Raw genomic sequence first — 22,783 nt, 5'->3', positions numbered from 1 at the left:
TTAAAATCTCTGAAATGTGAAATTTTCTGTTTCTTCTTTCAGGTGTATCAGTTTTTGCTTCAAGTATTTTAAAGCTGTAATTAGGGACATAAATGTTTAGAATTATTAGCTCCTCTTTATAAAATGATCCTGGTAATATTCTTTGCTCTGAAATCCACTTGGCCCAATATTAATATAGCTACTCCAGCTTTCGTTTGCTTCACGTTAGCATAGTATATATTGTTCCATTCTTTAAACCTATTTGCATCCTAATATTAAATCTTGTAGGCAGCATAATTTTGTTCTTCTTTAAAAAATCTGACAATTTCTGATTTTTAATTGAGGGCGTTTACACCATTTCCTATTTATTCTCTACTTATCCCATCTGCTCCTTATTTCCTTCTTCCTCTTTTTCTGACTTCTTTAGAATTGAGTATTTTTTATGACTTCATTTTATCTCCTACATTGGTTTATTAACCATAATTCTTTATGTTATTTTAGTGGTTGCTTCAGTACCACAGGCAACTTTGAAGTCATGTTATACCACTTTATGTATAACACAAGAACCTTACAACAGTACACATCAACTTCTATCCTCTTGGCTTTTGTACTATTGTTGTTATACATTTTACTTTTACATGTTATAAACTCCACAATGCATTTCCTTTGTTCTAAACAGTTATCTTTATATTTTTATTGTGGTAAAATATACATAAACATAAAATTTACCATTTTAACCACTTTTAAGTGCACAATTCAGTGGCATTAAGTACATTCACACTGTTGTGCAACTATGACCACTATCTATCTCCAGAAGTTAGAGATCAGTTCTCCTTTAAAAAAATGTAAATAATAGAAAACCTTTTATATTTATCAAGGTAGTTTGTAGTGGTCTTCAATCCTTTGTGTAGATACAAATTTCTAACTAGCATTATATTCCTTTCCTCAAAGGACTTCCTTTAACATGACCTTTAGTGCCCGTCTGCTAGTAGTGAATTCTTTCAGCACTCCTATATCTGAAGAATTTCACTTTTATTTTTGAAAGATCTTTTCGCTGGGTATAGAATTCTAAGTTGTTGGTTTTTTTCTTTCAATACTTAAAGATATTTCTCAATAAGTTTTTTTTTTAAATAAATTTATGTTTTTGGCTGTGTTGGATCTTCATTTCTGTGCGAGGGCTTTCTCTAGTTGCAGCGAGCGGGGGCCACTCTTCATCGTGGTGCGTGGGCCTCTCACTGTCACGGCCTCTCTTGTTGTAGACCACAGGCTCCAGACGCACAGGCTCAGTAGCTGTGGCTCACGGGCCCAGTTGCTCTGCGGCATGTGGGATCTTCCCAGACCAGGGCTCGAACCTGTGTCCCCTGCATTGGCAGGCAGATTCTCAATCACTGTGCCACCAGGGAAGCCCTCAATAGTCTTCTTGATTGCATAGTTTTTAATAAGAAATCTCATCAAATATTTGGGGGTTTCCGACAGATCTTTCTTTTACTGATTTTAAATCTAATTCCACTGTGGTCACAGAGCATAGTCTGCCGTCTTTATCTGTGTTTCCCTGCACAAAAAGTGTCCTCTCTGGCTCCTTTTTAAAAACAGTTCTGCCCTCACTTTTTCTCTCTCCTTTCACATTTTACTATTTAAGCAGCAAGAAGAAATCAGGTGGCTACTTGAACATTCTGCTTGCAAATCTTAGCAAATCTTGCAAATCTAGACCACAAAGTTCATTGGACACATTCTGCTTTCCATATAACTGCAGATGACAGTGTCACTCAATTTTTGGCCACTGTGTAATAGAGATCCCCCTTCCTCCAGTTTCCAATAGCAGCTTCTTCACTTCCTTTTAAGCACTCACTGGCAGTGTTCTCAAAGTCCAGATTTCCACTAATAGTCTGTTGAAGGTAATTTAGGCATTCTCTAACATGTTCCTCAAAATCCAGCCTCTCCCCACTTCTTAGCTCCAAAGCCACTGCCACATTTTTGAGTATTTGTTACAACAGCATCCCACGCTTGGTACCAAAATCTGTATTAGTTATCTATTGCTTTGTAATCATGGGCAACCGTGACCACGATCCATCTCCAGAACTTAGCAATCAATTTTCTTTCTTAAAAAAGAGATGTAGGGGCTTCCCTGGTGGCGCAGTGGTTGAGAGTCTGCCTGCCGATGCAGGGGACACGGGTTCGTGCCCCGGTCCGGGAAGATCCCACATGCCGTGGAGCGGCTGGGCCTGTGAGCCATGGCCGCTGAGCCTGCGCATCTGGAGCCTGTGCTCCGCGGCGGGAGAGGCCACAGCAGTGAGAGGCCCGCGTACCACAAAAAAAAAAAAAAAAAAAAAGAGAGATGTAGATAATAAGACATTTTTTAATTTAAAATTTTTTTTAATTTAAAATTTTGTGGCTTAAAATGACAACATTTATTATCTCACAGTTTCTGCGCATCAGGAATCCAGGACCTTAGCTGTGTCCTCTGGTTCACGTCTCTCACAGGATACAATCAAGAGGTAGGTTAGGGCTGTAGTCATCTAACCAATGTAGTCATTGGTTGTAGGCTCAACCAAGAGAGGAACAGTTTCCAAGCTCACTCCTGTGAGTACTGGCAGGATTCAGTCCACCGTGGGCCATTGGACTGAGGCTCCCTCCATTCCTCGCCATGTGGGCCTCGCCACTGGGCAGCTTACTTTGTCAGAGCAAGCAAATAAGAAATGTCAGACAGAGTATGGAAACAAGCCTTTTCATCATGAGTTGTATTTTCCTGGCTCTTTGCTTGCCTGGTAATTTCTGATTGGATGTCAGACAGTGCAAGTTTTACCTTATTGGTTGCTAGATATTTTTGTGCTGTAATAATTAGCTTTGTCCTGGATTGTAGTAAGTTACTTGGAAATAATTGGATCCTTTTGGGTCTTGCCTTCAAACTTTTGTTAGGACTCATGCAGCATTAGTTTAGGTCTAACTTTCCACAATAGTGAAGCAAAACCTTGCTAAACACTCTACCAGATGCCCCGTGAGTTGAGGATTTTCAGTCTGGCTGGTGGAACAGGAATAGTCCAGGCCCTGGATAAGCTCCCCCTGACCCTTTCATGTGGTTCCTTCCCCAGCTTTGGGATATCTTCTTTACATGCATGTGCAGAACAGTGAGTGCTCAGTGGAAGACTCAGGGCCCCTCAGCAAATCTCTTTGTGCAGCTCTCCTATTTGGTACTTTGTCCTACAAATTCCATCTGCTATGGGGTATAAGGGCTGGTTCAGGGAAAAGGCAGGAGGAAGGGATAACAGGATAGATGGTTACCAGTGAGAGGTTCCCTCACAACTTCCCTCAAGGTGTAAGCAGGCAGGGTTATTGTGTTCCTTTTATTTTAAGTCCATAAACTTTGAAAAGAGTCTAATTCAATAGTCACTGGATACCTACTATATGCCAGATATTGGGGTACAGATAGAACTCAAACCAACAGGATACAAAAATGTAAACACCAAAAATGAAAAAAAAAAAAAAAAGGACAGCATAAAGGACATAGCACAGTACAGGAAACACTTTTAGGGGTAGGCGCAGGAGTTAGGTTTCCTGGAGATGATACATCTCAACTTACTTTTAGAGAATAAATAAGAATTTGTTACATGGTGTCAAATAAAAAACTAATCCCGACTTGGCAAGGAGAGACTTTATTTGAAAGGATTGCTTTAGAAAAAAGGGGAGGGCAGCTATTACAACAGGGAGAACACACTGACCATATGATCAGCAAGCATCTCAAGAGTTAAGCAAAAAAGTTTTTCTTTTATAGGGAGGAGGAAACACAGGAGGGGCTAAGGAAGTGGGACGAATGGGAGTGGCAATGGCAGATGGCAGATCAGACAGTGTTTTACCCTGAGTCCCACTGGACTCAGGAGGGGCTGTAGGCTGAGCGTGGGCCAAAAGTCAGGGGCCTGCAGAAAGGAGAGAATCTTAACCAAGGTTTGGTTAACAAGCATTTTGTTCCAATTTGATCAGCGGGGACAAGCGCTTCAGCTAATCATTCGAAGCAAAGAGTGGGAATCTGGAAGGTCTGTGTCTGGCCTTGTCACTGGTAGACAAGGAGGGCACCCATGAGCCTTATCTCAGACATGGGGAAAGGTGGTTCTTTGTGGTAAGCTGTTTTCCGGAACACAAAAGATGGCGGGGGGTGGGGGCACGGGCGGGTGTGTGGTTCTTTGAAAGTCCCAGTTTTCCAGGATCACAGGGCCTGGGTAAAATTCAACGTTATCTGTAGACATGTTAGAGAACAAGGAAACAGTGAGCAACAAGGAGATACACTAAGTGCCTGGCATTGCTTGAGTATCCCAAGCATGACAGGATGTGAGAACCTGGAAATAATACTGGTTATAATCCCGTCTGTGACATCTGGGTGCCACCCACTGGGGCGAGTGGCCTTAGCACGGATGTGCCGGAGCACAGGCCTCAGGTCTGGCTGCTGGGGGCCATTTCCAGGGCTTGCGTGGACACAGCGGCTCTCCACGGGTCAGCACCAACTGCTGGGCAGACTGTGAGAGTGCGTTTGTCCCCAGAAGGTCAGCTCAGTGAAGTGCAATTCAGGGAAGGTGGCTTTTGCTCCGAAGCACTCTTGCCAGAATGAATGTGGTCTTCTCCCCGAGTGGGCGATGACAGCTGGGATCACTGCTGCCGCGCGGCAGGGGTGGGGAGGACTCCAAGTCGAGCGGCCTTAGTTAGCACAGGCTTCCAACACTCCCCAGGCGTGGGGCTGCCGCCTCCTAGAATGAGCCTCCTCAAAATAACCCATTCTTCTTCATGACCTATGCCTGTGCGTGCCTGCCTGTCTTCTATGGACCAATCCTGCCTCGTGTATCTTTTCCTGAACACCTTTTCTTTCATACCAGGAACAGAGAAGAAAAGCCCAGAGACATCTTTCAGAATAGACGGACCAGCCGTTAAAGATCCAAGGGTACTAAACTGCTATCAGAAGAGGAATCCAGCCTCCCAGCCACATCAACAATGTATCTGGGGGGTAGAAATAAGAGCTGATTCTCTCAGGGAAGATCAACCATCAGAAGCTGTGTGCACCGTGGCTCCCTGCGAAGGTGATGGCCTTCGGGTGACCTAGAGGACCTACAGCTGTGGTGCCTCCCATGGAACCCACCTGAGCTGCACAGGGAAGGGCCGGGCAGCACTGCAGACTGCTCAAGCTCCTCCGTTGCTCTGGAGCACCGTCCCCTGTCAACGCTGCGCACTAACGGACAAGTCTTCTCGTCTCTCCAGTGCTCCCTGTGGATGGGCCCCGTCTAATTCCTCTGGGCCTGCCACCAAGTGGAGCCCTGATGGAGGTTTGTCATCTAGACATAGCCCAGGCCTGTGACAAGGTGTAAGAACAAGGCGTACGATGAAGAGTGGTTAAACATCCCAGTGCTGTTTATTCAGGAGAACAGTAAGATAAATACACCTAAATATTACAAATTTTTATGTACAGGAATGACTACTCCCCAACAAGTTTAAAAAGCAGTCTGAAAAAAACAAAAAATACAGTCCCCCCACTCCCGCTTTCAAACCCTGGAATGCCCAGGAAGACAGGATCAAGCTCTTGATGCATCTTCTTCAACACAGTCAACAGATATTGAATCTACATTGGTTTGGCCGATGCTATTGGAAAGAACGCGGATGTGGAAAGAAAATGCTATGTTTAAAATCCCTTTCCAATGCTGGCGCTAGGCACCCAAGTTTCACCTAAGTGACCCTATGGGCGTCATTTCCTGAAGCGCTTGAAAAGTGGGTGCACGTGCTTAGTGGAAGCCTTGCTCCGTGACGAGTGGTACTCCATGTACACCGTGTCATCGGCCCCAGACATAGAGCTCATCGTGCCGAAGCGCCGAGACACCTGCAGGGCGACCCGGCCCACCATTAGTTTACAAAGCAAAACACCCTCCTCCTATAACATTTATAATCATAATAAGATAAATTTATAAAACTTGTAAAAGTTTCATAGATTTTATTATTTTTAAATAACATTTACTGACCACTTAGTATGTCTCAGGCATTGTTCTAAGCAGCTTATACTTATTTACGTGTCCTACCTCATCTAATCCTCACAACCATTATAATCTCCATCTTACAGAAGAGGAAACAGGCACAGAGAAATGAAGTATTTGTCCAAGATCACACAACTCTTAAACAGATGGGACTTGAACCCAGGCAGTCAGCTTCAGATTCCCTGTACCTAGCCATACACCACCCTGCCTCTCTTAATGACAATTTATAAACAATTTATAACAGTGAGGGCAGGAGTCCCTCAAAATCTCCTGAGACCCTACCATAAGGCTTTGAATCAACTGGAAATCCTTTCTAGCCCTGGGCCTGAATCTTGGCTCTGTGTCTCACTGGGTGGCCTTGGGAAAATACTGAATGTCTGCACCTCAATGAACTCATCTGTAAAATGGGGATAACCACATCTGCTTGACATGTGTAGTATGAACAGAAATCACACAAGTCAAGGGTCTGATCCCGAGCCTGGGACATCACTCGGACCAGATTCCAAGCAAAGTATGCAGACAGGCACTGAAGCCACGCCTTGCACAGCCTCACCTTGGGTGACCCACTGTGAGGTGGAATTGACTAGACACCACCTTCAGACACAGAAACAGGAAGTTTCCCTGGGCTCCCATGGAGAGTGCCCAGGAGGAGGCCCAGCCCCCAACCCCCAGGTCTGGGGACAGAAAGGTCTCAGGCTGCAGGGAGGGCAGCACCTCCCTGGTGACACTGCTTCCTTCTTCCCTTGTTCCAGTCATCACTCACTTTCCAGCTCTAACACCAACTTAGTTTCAAAAGCACCTGATGAAACGGTACTTCTCTCCTTGGAAGGGCCTGATAATAAGAATTCCTCATGATGATACTTTCATTAGTTATACCGCATTATATTTGCCTGGCACATAGCAGGCATTCAAGAAGTATGTGCAGAATAACTGAAAAGTTGCACATTTTCAGAGAACTCTAAATTTTTCGAAGAATGTATGGAAACTATAATATGAGTTGATTCTCAGACCCATTTTACAGCCTGGAAGGCTCCGTTTCATTACTGAGGAGGAAGCCAGGGATAAGGTGATGCGCCCAAGGCCCAAAAGGCAGCCCCGGGTCTGTCACGCTCCTTCCAGTAGCCACCCTAGGCAGAGCCTGGGCTCCCACATCCAAATACTAACAAATACTTACGCCAGACTGCTATGTGAACAGAGCAGGAGACCAACCACACCCCCCGTGGGCTCAGACACATAAAACAAGACAGACGCACAGCACAGTTAGCAGGGGTGTTTTCGATTATTCTCTTCTCTACAGTCTCCAAGTTCTTAAGAAAATCACACAGGCACATAGACACAAAGGACTGCGCAGGCGTGTGTGTGTCTAAGATGCTGTCCTTCGGGAGAACCAACATGTGGAGCCTCACCCACTCACTCACCTGGCTGGATTTGGAGCCAAGTTCTCCCGCCACCACCTCCTCCTCAGCATCCAGGTCAGAGGCTGCCAGGACCTTCTGTAAGAGTTGCTGTTGCTCCTCTTTTGTTGAAAATGCCAACTCCTCCTCCTCCATGTTGGCAAGCTTTGTGATCACCTGCAGCGCAGAACCCTCTTGTTTTCTCTCCCTGGACCCGATCCTGCCTTCTCCTAGGCTCACCTGGTCTGGTCACTTCCCCCCTCAGGCCCAGCAGAGCAGGTGGATAATAACGGAGAGCTCCTCTTAGGCAGTGCAGAGATCAGCCTCAGAGCCACTGTCAACAAGGAGCTTAGCTAATGACTGCAAGGCAGGAGAGGTTCAGGAAATTCTAGAAAACTCTGCTCCCCACACATGGCAGCTAAATGATCACTTACAGAAGATCAACAGGGATCTCGGCAATCTTAAAACAACCATTCTGGTAGTTTTCCCACCTTGCACCAGGTAAACAAAGGACCAAAAACCAAAAGGCACAGCCGGCTGCCCTTCAGGAAGGCCTTCAACCTCCGGGCTTGGCACCCAGGGCTTCCAGCAGGAGGGACACTTACAAATGATAGGATATTAAGAATGGATTTATAAGATTTTTTTTCCAAAAGAGAAAGATAAAAGCATGGTGGAGATTTGGTTTTCATTTCTTTGGAGATAACTTACTACAAGGCCTACTATCCCTGCAGAAAGCTTGGATTGATTACGTACAGCAGGGTCCCCAACCCCCGGGCTGAGGACCAGTACTGGTCTGTGGCCTGTCAGGAACCGGGCCACACAGCAGGAGGCGAGCGGCGGGAGAGCTAGCAAAGCTTCATCTGACGCTCCCCACGGCTCGCATTACCGCCTGGACCACCCCCCTCACCCCGGCCCCATCGCTCACATTACCCCCTCTCCCAACCGGTCTGTGGAAAAATAGTCTTCCATGAAACCAGTCCCTGGCGCCAAAAAGGTTGGGGACCACTGAGTCAGAAAGGGAACTTCTTTTCCTCTCTCTCTCTTTCTTCTCATAATTTTAATTAAAAGAAAATTCCTAGAAGTATCTGGCTGCACCCTTCAGGTGGCCACAGATCTGGAGTACAGATACAGGACACTTCTGCCACGGCCTGATCACCAGGGTCCAGATTCTGGGAACCCTAACCTGGCTGCTCTCAGCAGGCAGCCCTGGAGGTGAGGAAGGCAAAGGCAGCTCCAACCAACACAGACAACCATGTGCTCAGGTACCATGTTGTCGAGCTCACCCATCAAAGGACCCAGAGCACTTCCTGATTTGCTGCTTCTCTTACCCTTACGACTCTCCCGGGAATCAGGAGGTATGGATGCTATTATCAGCTCGAACGTTACACAGACAGATAAAAAGGTCGAAATGAAAATCCTTCGAAAAACTGTCCCAAGTGTCATGAACTACAGTTCAGCATGAGAAGTCTGAAAAGTGTCACTGCCTCTATCTAAAAGGGGAGGGATCAGACAACCCTGTCCTCTTTTCTAAAGCTAATAAAGGGAACTCTATTAGTTCCCTAATTAGTTCTGCCCTAAACCAATTTGAAAAAGATACAATCTAAAGTATCTGAAAAGGCAGCCTACAGTCTTTCACAAATCAAGAACCTGGGAACTTATATGTTCTAAGATATCCTTTTAATCCCCTGCTTCCAGCACCCTCCACCCACTACCACAAGTAAAAACCCTTTGGGACACTAAATCCTAACAAAAACTTAGTATTTGTGTCAATAGGAAAGAAAGCAAATGCCTTAGCCAATGAAAGTTCGCCAAAGCTTTAGAATTTCCCAAACTATTAAAATACCAGATTTACAGTACATGGATGGCTCTGATGTCTGTGAGGCCCACTGAGGCCCAGGCTTACCAGATGACTAAGGGCAGACTCTCCCAGCTACCTGGAGGGGGCACCCCCTGAGAAAGTAACCCCGAGGGGCTCAGACTAACACAGTGATAGCCACAGTTCCTTCACCGTGAGTCCTACTAGGCTAGCACGTTTTCCCACCAACATCTAATGTTTTCTCTTCAAGACAACTGTAAAAAGTTAACAAGCTTAGACTCCACAGGCCTCTTGCTTCTGAGGCCCCATTCTTTGACCATTCACTGTGAGAAGCTGGAAACAGGAGGGATCCTGCACAATATTTTTCCTTCAAAGCTCCCCACAATTCATGCAAGGAAAAAGGTACCCTAATGTCCCCTAATGTCCTGTGCCTGCCTGAAATCTGTCCCATGCTCATGCTGACAGCAGCCCCCCACTTCTCATGGAGGGCTGGGTACAAAAAAGCCTCAGTCCTACTCTGACCAGAGACCAAATGCTTACATACCTTAAAGCTATAACCTTGATCTACCAAGAACCTCTGTCGCTTGGTTGAGTAAGCCATTTCCTGCGTGTCCTGGGACACCAGCGAGTAGAAGAAGGCATTGTACTCCTCTGCAACCATCCCTGGAGGAGGGCACATAAAAGGACAATATTAGCTATTAGAACGGCAGGAACTAAGGGTCCAGGGTTCAAAAGCAAGTACTACAGTGGGAGAGCTCTGCAGTCAGAGGGGCCATTGCCCTGATTCTGCACGAGGACTTCATCAAAATTTAAAAAAACTTAAAATTAAAAACTTTTGTGCTTCAAAGGACACCATCAAGAAAGTGAAAAGACAACCCACAGAATTGGGGAAAACATTTACAAAGCATATATCTGATAAGAGATTTGAATCTAGGGAATATAAAAAACTATTACAACTCAACAATGAAAAGACAAATAAACCAATTATAAAAAGGACAAAGGATCTGAACAGACAGTTCCCCAAAGAAGATATAAAAAGAAGATTCACGTGTCAATGAGCACATGAAAAAAGCTCAGTATCATTAGTCATCAGGGAAATGCAAGTCAAAACCATGACAAAATACTACCTGGCACACACTAGGATGACTAGAATAAAAAAAGATGATTACAGTTGTTGTCAAGGATGTGGAGAAACTGAAATGCTGATACACTGTTGGTGAGAATGGAAAATGGCACAACCACTTTGGAAACAGTCTGGCAGTTTACTAAAATGTTAAACATAAAGTTATTACATGACCCAAACATTATTCTAAGAGCCAGAAAGTGGAAACAATCCAAATGTCCGTAAGTGAATTTTAAAAAGTGGTATGTCCAGGGACTTCTCTGGTGGAGCAGTGGTTAAGAATCCGCCTGACAATGCAGGGGTCACAGGTTCGAGCCCTGGTCCAGGAAGATCCCACATGCCGTGGAGCAACTAAGCCCGTGCACCACAACTACTGAGCCTGCGCTCTAGAGCCCGAGAGCCACAACTACTGAAGCCCACACGCCCTAGAAACCGTGCTCCACAACAACAGAAACCACCGCAATGACAAGCCCGTGCACCACAATGAAGAGTAGCCCCTGCTCGACGCAACTAGAGAAAGCCTACGCGCAGCAACAAAGACCCAACGCAGCCAAAAAATAAATAAAATTTTAAAAGTAATAAAAAAAAGTGGTATGTCTCTACAGTGGACTATTATTCAGCAATAAAAAAGAATGAAGTACTAATACATGCCACAATATGGATAACCCTTTTGAAAACATTATGCTAAAACTACTTAAAAAAAAAAAGGTTCAGAGAGAAAACCCAGTAACAGAATTATCATAGTAACTAGGACAGAAAATACTGTAGCCTATAAAACCTGATCCTGCAGGAAAATCTGAATATTTTTGCTTCACAGTTCAAATGTCAGTAAGTTAAGTATCTGTGTACTGTCCCTGAATTCAACTGTTTCCTTGTCTTACAAGAGTTCAGAGATGCAAAGAAAAGGGCTAAGTATATTATATCAAATATTTTCCTTTTTCTCCCTTTGTTTTATTGAGATAAAATTGACATATAGTGCTATATAAATTTAAGGTACACAGCATAATGATTTGACTTACATATATTGTGAAATGATTACCTCAGTGAGTTTAGTTCACATCCATCATTGTAGTTTTGATTTGCATTTCCCTAATAATTAGTGATGTTTAGCACCTTTTCATGTACCTGTTGGCTATTTGTACATCTTCTTTGGAAAAAATGTCTATTCAGGTCTTTTGCCCAGTTTTTGATTGGATCATTTGGTTTTTTTGCTATTGAGTTGTATAAGGTCTTCATTTATTTTGGATATTAACCCCTTATCAGATATACGATTTGCAAATATTTTCTCCCATTCCATACATTGCCTTTTCATTTTGTCGATCGTTCCTTTTGCTGCGAAGAAGTTTTTTAGTTTGATGTAGTCCACTTAGTTTTTATTTTGTTGCTTAAGCTTTAGGTGTAATATCCAAAAAAAACACTGCCAAGACCCATGTCAAGGAGCATTTTTCCTTTGTTTTCCTTTAGAAGTTGTATGGTTTCCAGCCTTACATTTAAGTCTTTAATCCATTTTGAGTCAATTTTTGCTAGTGGTGTAAGACAGGGGTAATTTCATCCTTTCACATGTGGATATCCAATTTTCCCAGCACCGTTTATTAAAGAGACTATCTTTTCTCCACTGGGTATTCTTGGCTCTCTTGTCAAATATTAGTTGACCATATATGCATGGGTTTAATTTCTGGGCTCTGGATTGTGTTCCACTGGTCTGTAAGTCTGTTTTTATGCCAGTAACATACTCTTTTGATGACCACAGCTTTATTATATAACTTAAAATCAGAAGTGTGACGCCTCCTGCTTTGTTCTTCTTTCTCAGAACTTGCTTTGGCTATTTGGGGTCTTCTGTGGTTCCACAAAAATTTTAGGATTGTTATTTTTACTTCTGTTAAAAATGCCACTGGAGTCTTGATAGGGATTGCATTGAATCTATAGATGGCTTTGGGTAGTATAGATATTTTAACAATATTAATTCTTCCATTCCATAAACAAAGGATACTTTCCATTTATCTTCTTACATTTCTCTCATCAATGTCTTGTAGTTTTCGGTGTAGAGCTCTTTCACCTCCTTGGTTAAATTTATTCCTAAATATTTTATTGTGTTTTTTTGTTGTTGTTGTTGTTGTTGTTGTTTTTGGCTGCATGGCATGTGGGACCTTAGTTCCCCAACCAGGGATTGAACCCGTGACCCCTGCAGCTCAGAGTCCTAACCATTAGACTGCCAGGGAAGTCCCCAATATTTTATTGTTTTGGATGCTATTGTAAATGGAATCATTTTATTTCTTTTTTAAATAGTTTGTTGTTAGTGTATAGAAACACTACTGATTTTTGTATGTTAATTTTGAATCCTGAAACTTTACCAAATTCATTGAATAGATCTAACAGTTTTTTGGTAAAGTCTTCAGGATTTTCTATGTATAAAATCATGTCACCTGCAAATAGAGAAAATTTTACTTCTTCTTTTCCAATACTGATGCTTTCTATATCTTTTTCTTACCTAATTGCTTTGGTTAGGACTTCCAGTACAATGATGAATAGGACTGGTAAGACTGGGCCCCCTTGTCTTGTTCCTGATCTTAGAGGAAAAGCTTTCAAATCTTTCACTATTAAGTATGAGGTTAGCTGTGGGCTTGTCATATATGGCCTTTATTATGTTGAGGTACTTTCCTCCTATACCTAATTTGTTAAGAGTTTTTATCATGAACAGATGTTGAATTTTGTCAAATGCTTTTTCTGCATCCATTGAAATGATCATATGATCTTGTCTTTAATTCTATTAATGTGATATATCACATTTATTGATTTGCATATGGTGAACCTTCTTTGCATCCCAGGTATAAATCCCACTTGATCATGGTGAATGATCCTTCTAATATGATGCTGAATTTGGTTTGCTAGTATTTTACTGAGGATTTTTACAACTGTATTCATTGGATATTGGCCTGTCATTTTCTTTTCTGTAGTAAACTTTTCTGGCTTTGGTATCAGGGTAATACTGGCCTTGTAAAATGAGTCAAACAGTATTTAAAAAACAGAATTCCAATCAAATTCAAAGGGATTTTCAAATTAGCTTTGTGTGTGATGAGTAAGGAATAAGTAATGAATCACTTTCATATATGCTAGTCAGATTTATCCAGCAGTCTATTATATTCTGTTATGTACTCTCATTCCTCATTATTAACAGTCCTGCAAGGTAAGGATTGTCACTCCAACTCTGGATGAGAAACCAAAGCTCAGAGGGTCAAATTACTTGCCCAAGGTCACACAGTTGGTCTGGTGCGCAAGTCCATGTTTGCTATTTCCACTAACTTGCCCTGTCTCCATTTCAAACACAATCAATTAGCTGTTTCCTAAACATACTCAAACGCAGTACAATTACAACACCTGCCCACTAATCCTGTCATTTTCAAACATCCTAGCAGTCCAAGTTCTTCCTAAGATTAGTGAATTCCTTGAGGACAGGGCCTGTGTCCTTGTTTTAGGACCTGCCTGGTCTGCTAAGAGGATGCCATCTCTTAGCAGAAACGTCAGTCTCTACTCTGCCCATGATTGGGTTCTGGGCTCCTTTACTGCAGTTAACAAGCAGAGGAAGCATGACTCTTGCTTCCTCATTCACTGAGCTTGTGATGTCCCTGCTGTAAGCTGCCACTCAAGGGACCACTCTTCACAGGTCATGAGCAAGGTATGCACCTTGTGGCTGCCCAAGATGCTCCTACCAAGCCCTCCCCTTACTCTTAACTCAAGGTTCAGGGGACAGCTGCCAGCTCCTACACTTGCACTGGTGGTCTACGCTCCGCTTTCTCCCTTCTACATCTACACCATCACGCACTGCTCTCCTGGCTCCTCTATCTACCAACACAAACACTCAGCTCAGACTGTGACCTCCAGACAGCTGCCATGGAAAATGTCCACATGCTCAACCCCAGCACATGAGAAATAACAATGGCCAAGGAGACCCTGGCCCTTGCTTTGGGACCCCCGTCCATCCCCTTCAGGGTCTACCTAGCCCAGGAGCACAGGCTCACCCTCACAAACAGACACCTGACGGAAGTGGTTTGAAAAGAGAGACCGCCTGGAGCAGAAGGTACCTTTTTTTGCTCGGAGCACTCGCCCCAGCCTCTGGGCCTCCTGCCGCCGGGAGCCACCATGAGATGAGATCTGAATGAGAACATTTGCTTCTGGCAGATCAAACGATGTGTCACCCACCTATAGAAATGAACCAGCTGTGAGTTTGGGAAGGTTTTTTGTTTTTTTTTTTTTGCGGTACGCGGGCCTCTCACTGTCTTGGCCTCTCCCGTTGCGGAGCACAGGCTCCGGACACGCAGGCTCAGCGGCCATGGCTCACGGGCCCAGCCGCTCCGCGGCATGTGGGATCTTCCCGGACCAGGGCACGAACCCGTGTCCCCTGCACCAGCAGGCGGACTCTCAACCACTCTGCCACCAGGGAAGCCCTGGGAAGATTTTTATATATGAGTCAAAAAGGGAAAAAAAAGTCAACTGGCCTCAAATTTAAATAAGCTCTGTAGGTAATTCAGAAAAACAATCACTATCCTCTTCAATCTGTACCAGGGTCCTTCAGATGCACGCAGGCCTCTAAGGACCTAGCATGTTCTCCGAAGAGCTGTCCTATAGAAGCTGTCAAGACCTGACTCCTAACCATCTGTCTCAGCAACAGTCCTGGTGTGGCTGCTAGGGACCCAGAGACAAGAGGGCCCTATCAACAGACTCTCTGTGAGTGATTCTTCTTATTTTTTGCTACAGAAATAGGTCTGCACAAAACCATCCACAATCTTAACTGGAGGCTATTGAGGCCAACAGCAAAGGTCAGACACGTGACCTGGGAGGGGCCACTGCCTGCAGTGGGCTGGATTCTGACTCTGGGTAGCTGCCTTAGCTTGGGGAGGGTGGGGGGAGGGGATCCAACCATCAAGGTTCCCAGACACAGAAAATAAAAGCTTGACCCATCCATGATCACTTTATAGGTAAATCTCGTTTCTTTTGGGCTTTGGGTCTGTTCTAACCTGAATGACTATTCTAAACTGTTGGGCCACCACTTCTAACTGCAAATTAAAACCATCACCAAGCCGAGCCTACATGATTCTGCATTGTGTTTATATTCACCACCCATCCCCAAGGCATACCAGGAGCCAGGATAAAAGCTGCCCACGACCCACAGGAATCTCCAAAGCCACAAAGAGAACCTTATGCAAATGCCCACCTTTGCCACAGTAGGTAATGAACTTTTCCCCCTTGTATAAAGAAAATACAACTCAAAATTCCTGTATCCCAAAAAGAGGTGGGAAAAACTTAAGTCAAGCAAAAGGACTTGCTAGATTATATACTCCTTGAGTTAGGAATATAGATTATGTACATTAAAACCGTATATCTGCTTCTTCCACTACCTGACAGGCAACGTTCCTCTGCCCCCAGACACTGGACACGTGGGAATGAAAACTGACACGTGACATTCCTTCAACAAATACCAATTCACTGCCCAGAAATCATCGAGTGTCCCCCAGGCCTGGGGGCTGCTGCATGCCACACTGACCTTGGATATGAAGATGGTGTTGATTTTGGGGTTATGCTTGAAATTCTGGAGAATCTGCATCCTTTCTCCCTGGGATGTAGGACCATAGATATAGGGTCTAGAGAAGAACAAAGCTGTGTTAGGAAGACTACAGAATCACTCCTCAATTATCCTGAAAGCATGTCAGAGGGAAAGGGAGATCTTGCAAGGTTTCTCTCTTCCAGGAAGCCCTCTGTCATGCAAAAACATCAGGAAGAGAGCCACAAAAGTGAGAGGCTACAGACCCTCCCCACCACCTTTCCAAAACACACACACCCCACCCTTTCCCCTCTGAGCCAAGATGCAGATCACTACTCTCTTCAAGATTCCCTCCTTTACTTTTTTGGTTTTGGCCTGTGCTCCTTCCTGCCTCAGTATCTCTCACACTAAGCTTAGTGTCTAAACAAGGAGAATCCCCTAGATTTCACGAAGCTCAATGGGAGTGGCAAAGAAAACATTGCTATTTGCAAACAAAAGTTTGGAAGGAACTGTTTCCTAATCAAACAACCATTCTCCAAGAAAGGAAAAAAGAGCCCCTTCCAGACTTTTCCCCATGGACCCTCTATAACACTAAGCTCAAACATTTCTCTTGAGTTTCCAGCTCTGTGCCAAAGGGTACAACCCTATCTGACAACCTCACTGGTTGTCACCTCTTGGCACCTGGCAAAGCCATTCCTCTGCTTTTCTTGTAATGACGTGGTTTTGTAGCTTCCGAAGGGTCAGCAATAACAGTGATGGTGACGATGACAACGACAAGGACAATGAGGACAGCTAGCAGGCATGCAGGGCCCGCCCACACCAAACATGCAGCTGGGTTCTACCCTGGGAAAAAAACATCCATGCCTGCCAATATTCCTCGGAACTGTGAAAGGTAGGTTTCGTGTTCCCAATTTACACACGAGGAACTGAGGGTCGGGAGCCTAAGGAGGCTGACCCAAGTGGCTGTTCCACCACTGAGGCCACGAGCTATCCCCAGGCAGTGCCCATGGAAGGCTCAGGAAGCACGACTTTTGATACTCCACACGTGCTTCCCAACACTGTGCTACAAACTGGGTACAGGTGTACCCGAGAGAGCAGCCCCCTTGCCTGTGGGGAAGCTGGGCAGGTGCCTAGGACAGCTGGATGCTTCCCTAACCACGGCAAGCCTGGCCTGTGAGAGTGTTCGGGGCACCACGCAAATCTTCTGATTTTCTGTATGTGTCATGCTGTGAAAAAGGTCAGGAAAGTGCACTCTTCAGAACAGTCTGTCTCTTGATACCCAGGTTTTCAGGTGGTTCTTCTCCTCACTCATCATCAGGAAAAACAACTCAAATAGTGGTGAGCCCTCAGTTTCTGAATGTTCTCTCATATAGGAAATGAAACAGAAGGGTAACCATCCTTCGGAAAGAGGACCTAACATTTGTTGAACACCTACTAGATGCAGGAATCCTCTGAGGTAGGTGGTGTAACTCCATGTGACAGTGGAACAAAAGGAGGTTCAGAGAGGTAAAGAACTTTCCCTAGGTCACACAGCTAATAAGAGGAGGAGCTGGGAGTCAAATCCAGCGTGTCTGACTCCAAAGTTCATGTTCTACCCACTACCTCACACTATCAAACAACCCTCGGAAGGTTGGTGGTAGGGCAGGATTACAGACAGAAGGACCGACAGAGTACATGCATAAGGAAAAGTGTCAGACCCCAACCCTGACAGCCAGGCATGCCTCCTCCCACCTGGCAGAGAACTGGAAGTTTACTTTCTAGATTCTGAACAGGAAGGTCTACACTTAGGGACCTCAGGCAGAGCTGAGGGCAAAGCAAGATTGAAAGTGAAGAATGACGGGGATTCCCTTTTCCCTCCCCCGCCACAGGCTGGTATCTAGGAGACCAGAAGATTCCTCTCTGGAGAAACTTTCCAGCACAAGAGAAAAGACCCAGAGATACTGGAATCTGGCAATCTCTTGACAAACTAGCCAGGTCCTGCATGATCATGCTATGGAGAGGGCCACAGGTCTGCAAACCCACTAAGCTATACACAAAGGCCGATCAGCTTTTTAGCGACTGACAGTTAAATAAGAAACTAGAGCCAAAGACTACCAAAAATCAGAAGAAGATCTCTAAAGATAGAGCTGAAACAATCAAAACACCTGAAGAAAAGAGAGACAGTGTAGGCAACAGAAGAAAGCTTCAAAAGCTGTAACAGCCTCAGATAAGACACTGTACTCACTCAAGAAACAGAACAGCTGGCGATAAAGAACTCTCGGAAATTAACAAAAGCTTCAATAGGGTTGGAAGAAAAAAGGGATAAAAAATGGGAGAAAATGGGAGTTCACTGGAAGTCCAGCAGCTGGGACTTGGTGCTTTCACTGCCATGGCCCGGGTTCAATCCCAATCCCGCAAGCCATGCAGCACAGCCAAAAAGAAAGGGAGAAAAAAGAGAAGAAAATTGGAGAAGCTGTCCAGAAGATCTAACATCTGACCAGCAGGAATTCAAAAAAGAGAGAAAAGAAAAAACGGAGAAGATGAGTAACAAAGAAAAAACAGAAAGAAATTCTCGGAATTGAAGGCCACGTGTTTCCAGACTGAGAGGGTCTACTGAGTGTCTATCATAATGAAAGAAAAAAAGATCACACTAGTCATATTGTTTTGAAATTTCCAAAATGAAAAAACAGATTCTAAATTCCTGAGAGAAGGAACACAGGACCACCAGAACACATCATCAGACTTGCAAGCAGCTGCATTGGAAGCCCCAAGAAAAGGGCCCTGCCTTTGACATTCTGAGGCCCAGCCAAACTACTGATCAAGTGTGAGACTGAATAATGACATCTCCAAGCGAATTCTTAAAAACTTTTCCTCGACGTACCTTCTCTCAGAAATCTACTGAACGATACACTCCATCAAAACGGGTGACCAAGAAAGAGGACACTTGAGATTCGGCAACAGGGGCTCCAACACAGGGAAGAGGCACAAGGAGTTCACAGGATCATGTCAGAGGGACAGTTAGGCAGCATCTCTAAAGACAACAGTTAGGCAGCATCTCTAATCCTAGAGAGCAAGCAGACCAATGCAGAGTAGGAGGATAAAGTGCTGGTTGAGGCTGGTGGAGGATGAAGTACTGGAAGGGATCCACCAGGGAAAGAAAGTGAAAAGAAATTGAGAGACTACCTGATGGATCTGACCCTTCTGAGAAGGAGTTTATGACTGCATGAAGAGTCTGAAAAGGACTAATTAGTAATTATATAGAAAACCAAGCGAAAGTAATGACAAGGCAATTATTAACTTCAGGAAAAACACATGTTAACACAAAGGAAAATGTAAGAATGGTACACTATCTGCCTTGGCTTGAACAACACTTACACAGCCAAAATAATGTAACATTGAACACTAACTTAATCCCAAATACACTGGGAGGATGGGGTGGGGGGAGGGGATGGAGCGGCATGTGTAAGACAGCTAAATCCACAACTCCCATGGCAGGAAATTAATGAGCAATTTCTACAATAATCGAGAAATTACTGTATAAATTATTACTTAGAGATACGAAGGTAAATAGAGGAGAGAGCTGGAAGGGGCTATCTCTGGGGAAGAGGAATTGTGAGTAGGAAGACAGGTGCGAGGAACTGCTAGTTTTTGTAAGTCTGTTACTTTGATAAAAAGTAAAATCTTTCCTACATTAATAAAAGGTAGGGACCGAAACCTTCAAGATGGCGGAGGAGTGAGACGTGGAGATCACCTTCCTCCCCACAAATACATCAGAAATACATCTACATGTGGAACAACTCCTACAGAGCACCTACTGAATGCTGGCAGAAGACCTCAGACTTCCCCAAAGGCAAGAAACTCCTCATGTACCCGGGTAGGGCAAAAGAAAAAACAGAAACAAAAGAATAAGGACAGGACCTGCACCAGTGGGAGGGAGCTGTGAAGGAGGAAAAGTTTCCACTCACTAGGAAGCCCCTTCACTGATGGAGACGGGGGTGGGCGGGGGGCAGGTTTCGGAGCCACAGAGGACAGCGCAGCAACAGGGGTGCAGATGGCAAAGCAGAGATTCCCGCACAGAGGATCAGTGCCAACCGGCACTCACCAGCCTGAGAGGCTTGTCTGCTCACCCGCCGGGGTGGGCGGGGCTGCGAGCTGAGGCTCGGGCTTCAGAGGTCAGACCCCAGTGAAAGGACTGGGGTTGGCTGCGTGAACACAGCCTGAAGGGGGCTACTGTACCACAGCTAGCCAGAAGGGAGTCCAGGAAAAATTCTGGAACTGCCTAAGAAGCAAGAGACCACTGTTTCGGGGTGCACAAGGAGAGGGGATTCAGAGAACCGTGTAAACAAGCTCCAGAGATGGGTGTGAGCCACAGCTATCACTGTGGACAACCAGAGACGGGCATGAAACGCTAAGGCTGCTGCAGCCACCAAGAAGCCTGTGTGCAAGCACAGGTCACTGTCCACACCCTCCCAGGAGACTGTGCAGCCTGCCACTGCCAGGGTCCCGTGATCCAGTGACAACTTCCCAGGGAGAACGCACGGCACGCCTCAGGCTGGTGTAACGTCATGTCAGCCTCTGCCGCCGCACGCTCGCCCCACGTCCGTACCCCTCCCTCCCCCCGGCCTGAGTGAGCCAGAGTCCCCTAATCAGCTGCTCCTTTAACCCCACCCTGTCTGAGCGGAAAAACAGACGCCCTCAGGCGACCTACATGCAGAGGCGGGGCCAAATCCAAAGCTGAACCCCGGGAGCTGTGCCAACAAAGAAGAGAAAGGGAAATCTCTCCCAGCAGCCTCAGGAGCAGCAGATTAAATCTCCACAATCAACTTTATGTACCCTGCATCTGGGAAATAACCGAATAGACAACGAATCATCCCAAAATTGAGGAGGTGGACTTTGTGTGATTTTCTGTATAGCTTTACTTTTACCATATTTCCTGGGGTTCTCTCTGTCAGTTTGTTTTTTTTTTAATAGTTTTTAGCATTTGTTACCATTGGTGGATTCGTTTTTTGGTTTGGTTGCTCTCTTCTTTCTTTCTTCCTTTTTTATTACTCTAACTTTTTTTAATTTTTAACAATATTTTTTATTTTTTTATTTTTTGCAGTATGCGGGCCTCTCACTGTTGTGGCCTCTCCCGTTGTGGAGCACAGGCTCCGGACGCTCAGGCTCAGCAGCCATGGCTCACGGGCCCAGCCACTCCACGGCATGTGGGATCCTCCTAGACCGGGGCACGAACCCGCGTCCCCTGCATCGGAAGGCAGATTCCCAAACACTGTGCCACCAGGGAAGCCCCATATTTTTTATTTTTTAATAACTTTCTTTTCTTTTTTTCTTTCTTTTTTTCTCCCTTTTCTTATGAGCTGTGTGGCTGACAGAGTCTTGGTGCTCGGCCTGGTGTCAGGCCTGTGCCTCTGAGGTGGGAGAGCCAAGTTCAGGACACTGAACCACCAGAGACCTCCCGACTCCATGTAATATCAAACAGCGAAAGCTCTGCCAGAGATCTCCATCTCAACGCTAAGACCCAGCTCCACTCAACAACCAGCAAGCTACAGAGCTGGACACCCTATGCCAAACAACTAGCAAGACAGGAACACAACTCCACCCATTCACAGAGGGGCTGCCTAAAATCATAAGGCCACAGACACCCCAAAACACACCACCAGACGTGGACCTGCCCACCAGAAAGGCAAGATCCAGCCTCATCCACCAGAACACTGGCACCAGTCCCCTCCACCAGGAAGCCTACACAACCCACAGAACCAACCTTAGCCACTGGGGGCAGACACCATAAGCAACAAGAACTACAAACCTGCAGCCTGTGAAAAGGAGACCCCAAACACAGTAAGATAAAAGCAAAATGAGAAGACAGAAAAACACACAGCAGATGAAGGAGCAAGGTAAAAACCCACCAGACCAAACAAATAAAGAGGAAATAGGCAGTCTACCTGAAAAAGAATTCAGAATAATGATAGTAAAGATGATCCAAAATCTTGGAAATAGAATGGAGAAAATACAAGAAACGTTTAAGAAGGACTTAGAAGAACTAAAGAGCAAACAAACAATGATGAAAAACACAATAAATGAAATTAAAAATTCTCTACAAGGAATCAATAGCAGAATAACTGAGGCAGAAGAACAGAAGTGACCTGGAAGATAAAATAGTGGAAATAACTATCGCAGAGCAGAACAAAGAATGGAAAGAATTGAGGACAGTCTCAGAGACCTCTGGGACAACATTAAACGCACCAACATTCAAATTATAGGGGTCCCAGAAGAGGAAGAGAAAAAGAAAGGGACTGAGAAAATATTTGAATAGATTATAGTTGAAAAATTCCCTAACATGGGAAAGCAAACAGTCATTCAAGTCCAGGAAGCACAGAGAGTCCCATAAAGGATAAATCCAAGAAGAAATACGCCAAGACACATATTAATCAAACTATCAAAAATTAAATACAAAGAAAAAATATTAAAAGCAGCAAGGGAAAAACAAAAAATAACATAGAAAGGAATCCCCATAAGGTTAACAGCTGATCTTTCAGCAGAAACTCTGCAAGCCAGAAGGGAGTGGCAGGACATATTGAAAGTGATGAAAGGGAAAAAACTACCACCAAGAATACTCTACCCAGCAAGGATCTCATTCAGATTCGAAGGAGAAATTAAAACCTTTAAAGACAAGCAAAAGCTAAGAGAATTCAGCACCACCAAACCAGCTTTACAACAAATGCTAAAGGAACTTTTCTAGGCAGGAAACAGAAGAGAAGGAATAGACCTACGATAACAAACCAAAAACAATTAAGAAAATGGTAATAGGAACATACATATCAATAAATGTAAATGGATTAAATGCTCCCACCAAAAGACACAGACTGGCTGAATGGATACAAAAACAAGACCCATATATATGCTGTCTACAAGAGAACCACTTCAGACTTAGGGACACATACAGACTGAAAGTGA

General features: G+C 44.6%; 1 protein-coding gene across 2 annotated transcripts in view; it reads right to left on the bottom strand.

Annotated features, from left to right (window-relative positions):
- Nucleotides 1-5,345: 5,345 nt before the first annotated feature.
- ERCC3 (ERCC excision repair 3, TFIIH core complex helicase subunit) overlaps nt 5,346-22,783 on the bottom strand; it is a 37,210-nt gene continuing 19,772 nt past the window's right edge. The window contains exons 11-15 of one of the 2 annotated variants that reach the window (XM_027082549.1): nt 15,854-15,950; nt 14,394-14,511; nt 9,736-9,854; nt 7,400-7,552; nt 5,346-5,830 (exon numbers count right to left, since the gene is read on the bottom strand). In XM_027082549.1, coding sequence (XP_026938350.1) covers nt 5,699-5,830; nt 7,400-7,552; nt 9,736-9,854; nt 14,394-14,511; nt 15,854-15,950 — 619 coding nt within the window. In that variant the 3' untranslated portion in view covers nt 5,346-5,698. Of the gene's footprint in view, nt 5,831-7,399; nt 7,553-9,735; nt 9,857-14,393; nt 14,512-15,853; nt 15,951-22,783 lie in introns of those variants that run through there. The other variant, XM_027082550.1, reaches the window with a different exon arrangement.

This window comes from Aethalodelphis obliquidens, unplaced genomic scaffold (genome assembly GCF_003676395.1).
Source record: "Aethalodelphis obliquidens isolate GAN/ISIS:26980383/991018 unplaced genomic scaffold, ASM367639v1 scaffold47, whole genome shotgun sequence".
Classification (NCBI taxonomy): domain Eukaryota; kingdom Metazoa; phylum Chordata; class Mammalia; order Artiodactyla; family Delphinidae; genus Aethalodelphis; species Aethalodelphis obliquidens.
Note: the sequence above shows the minus strand (reverse complement) of the source record. Positions and strands in the feature narration are given on the sequence as shown.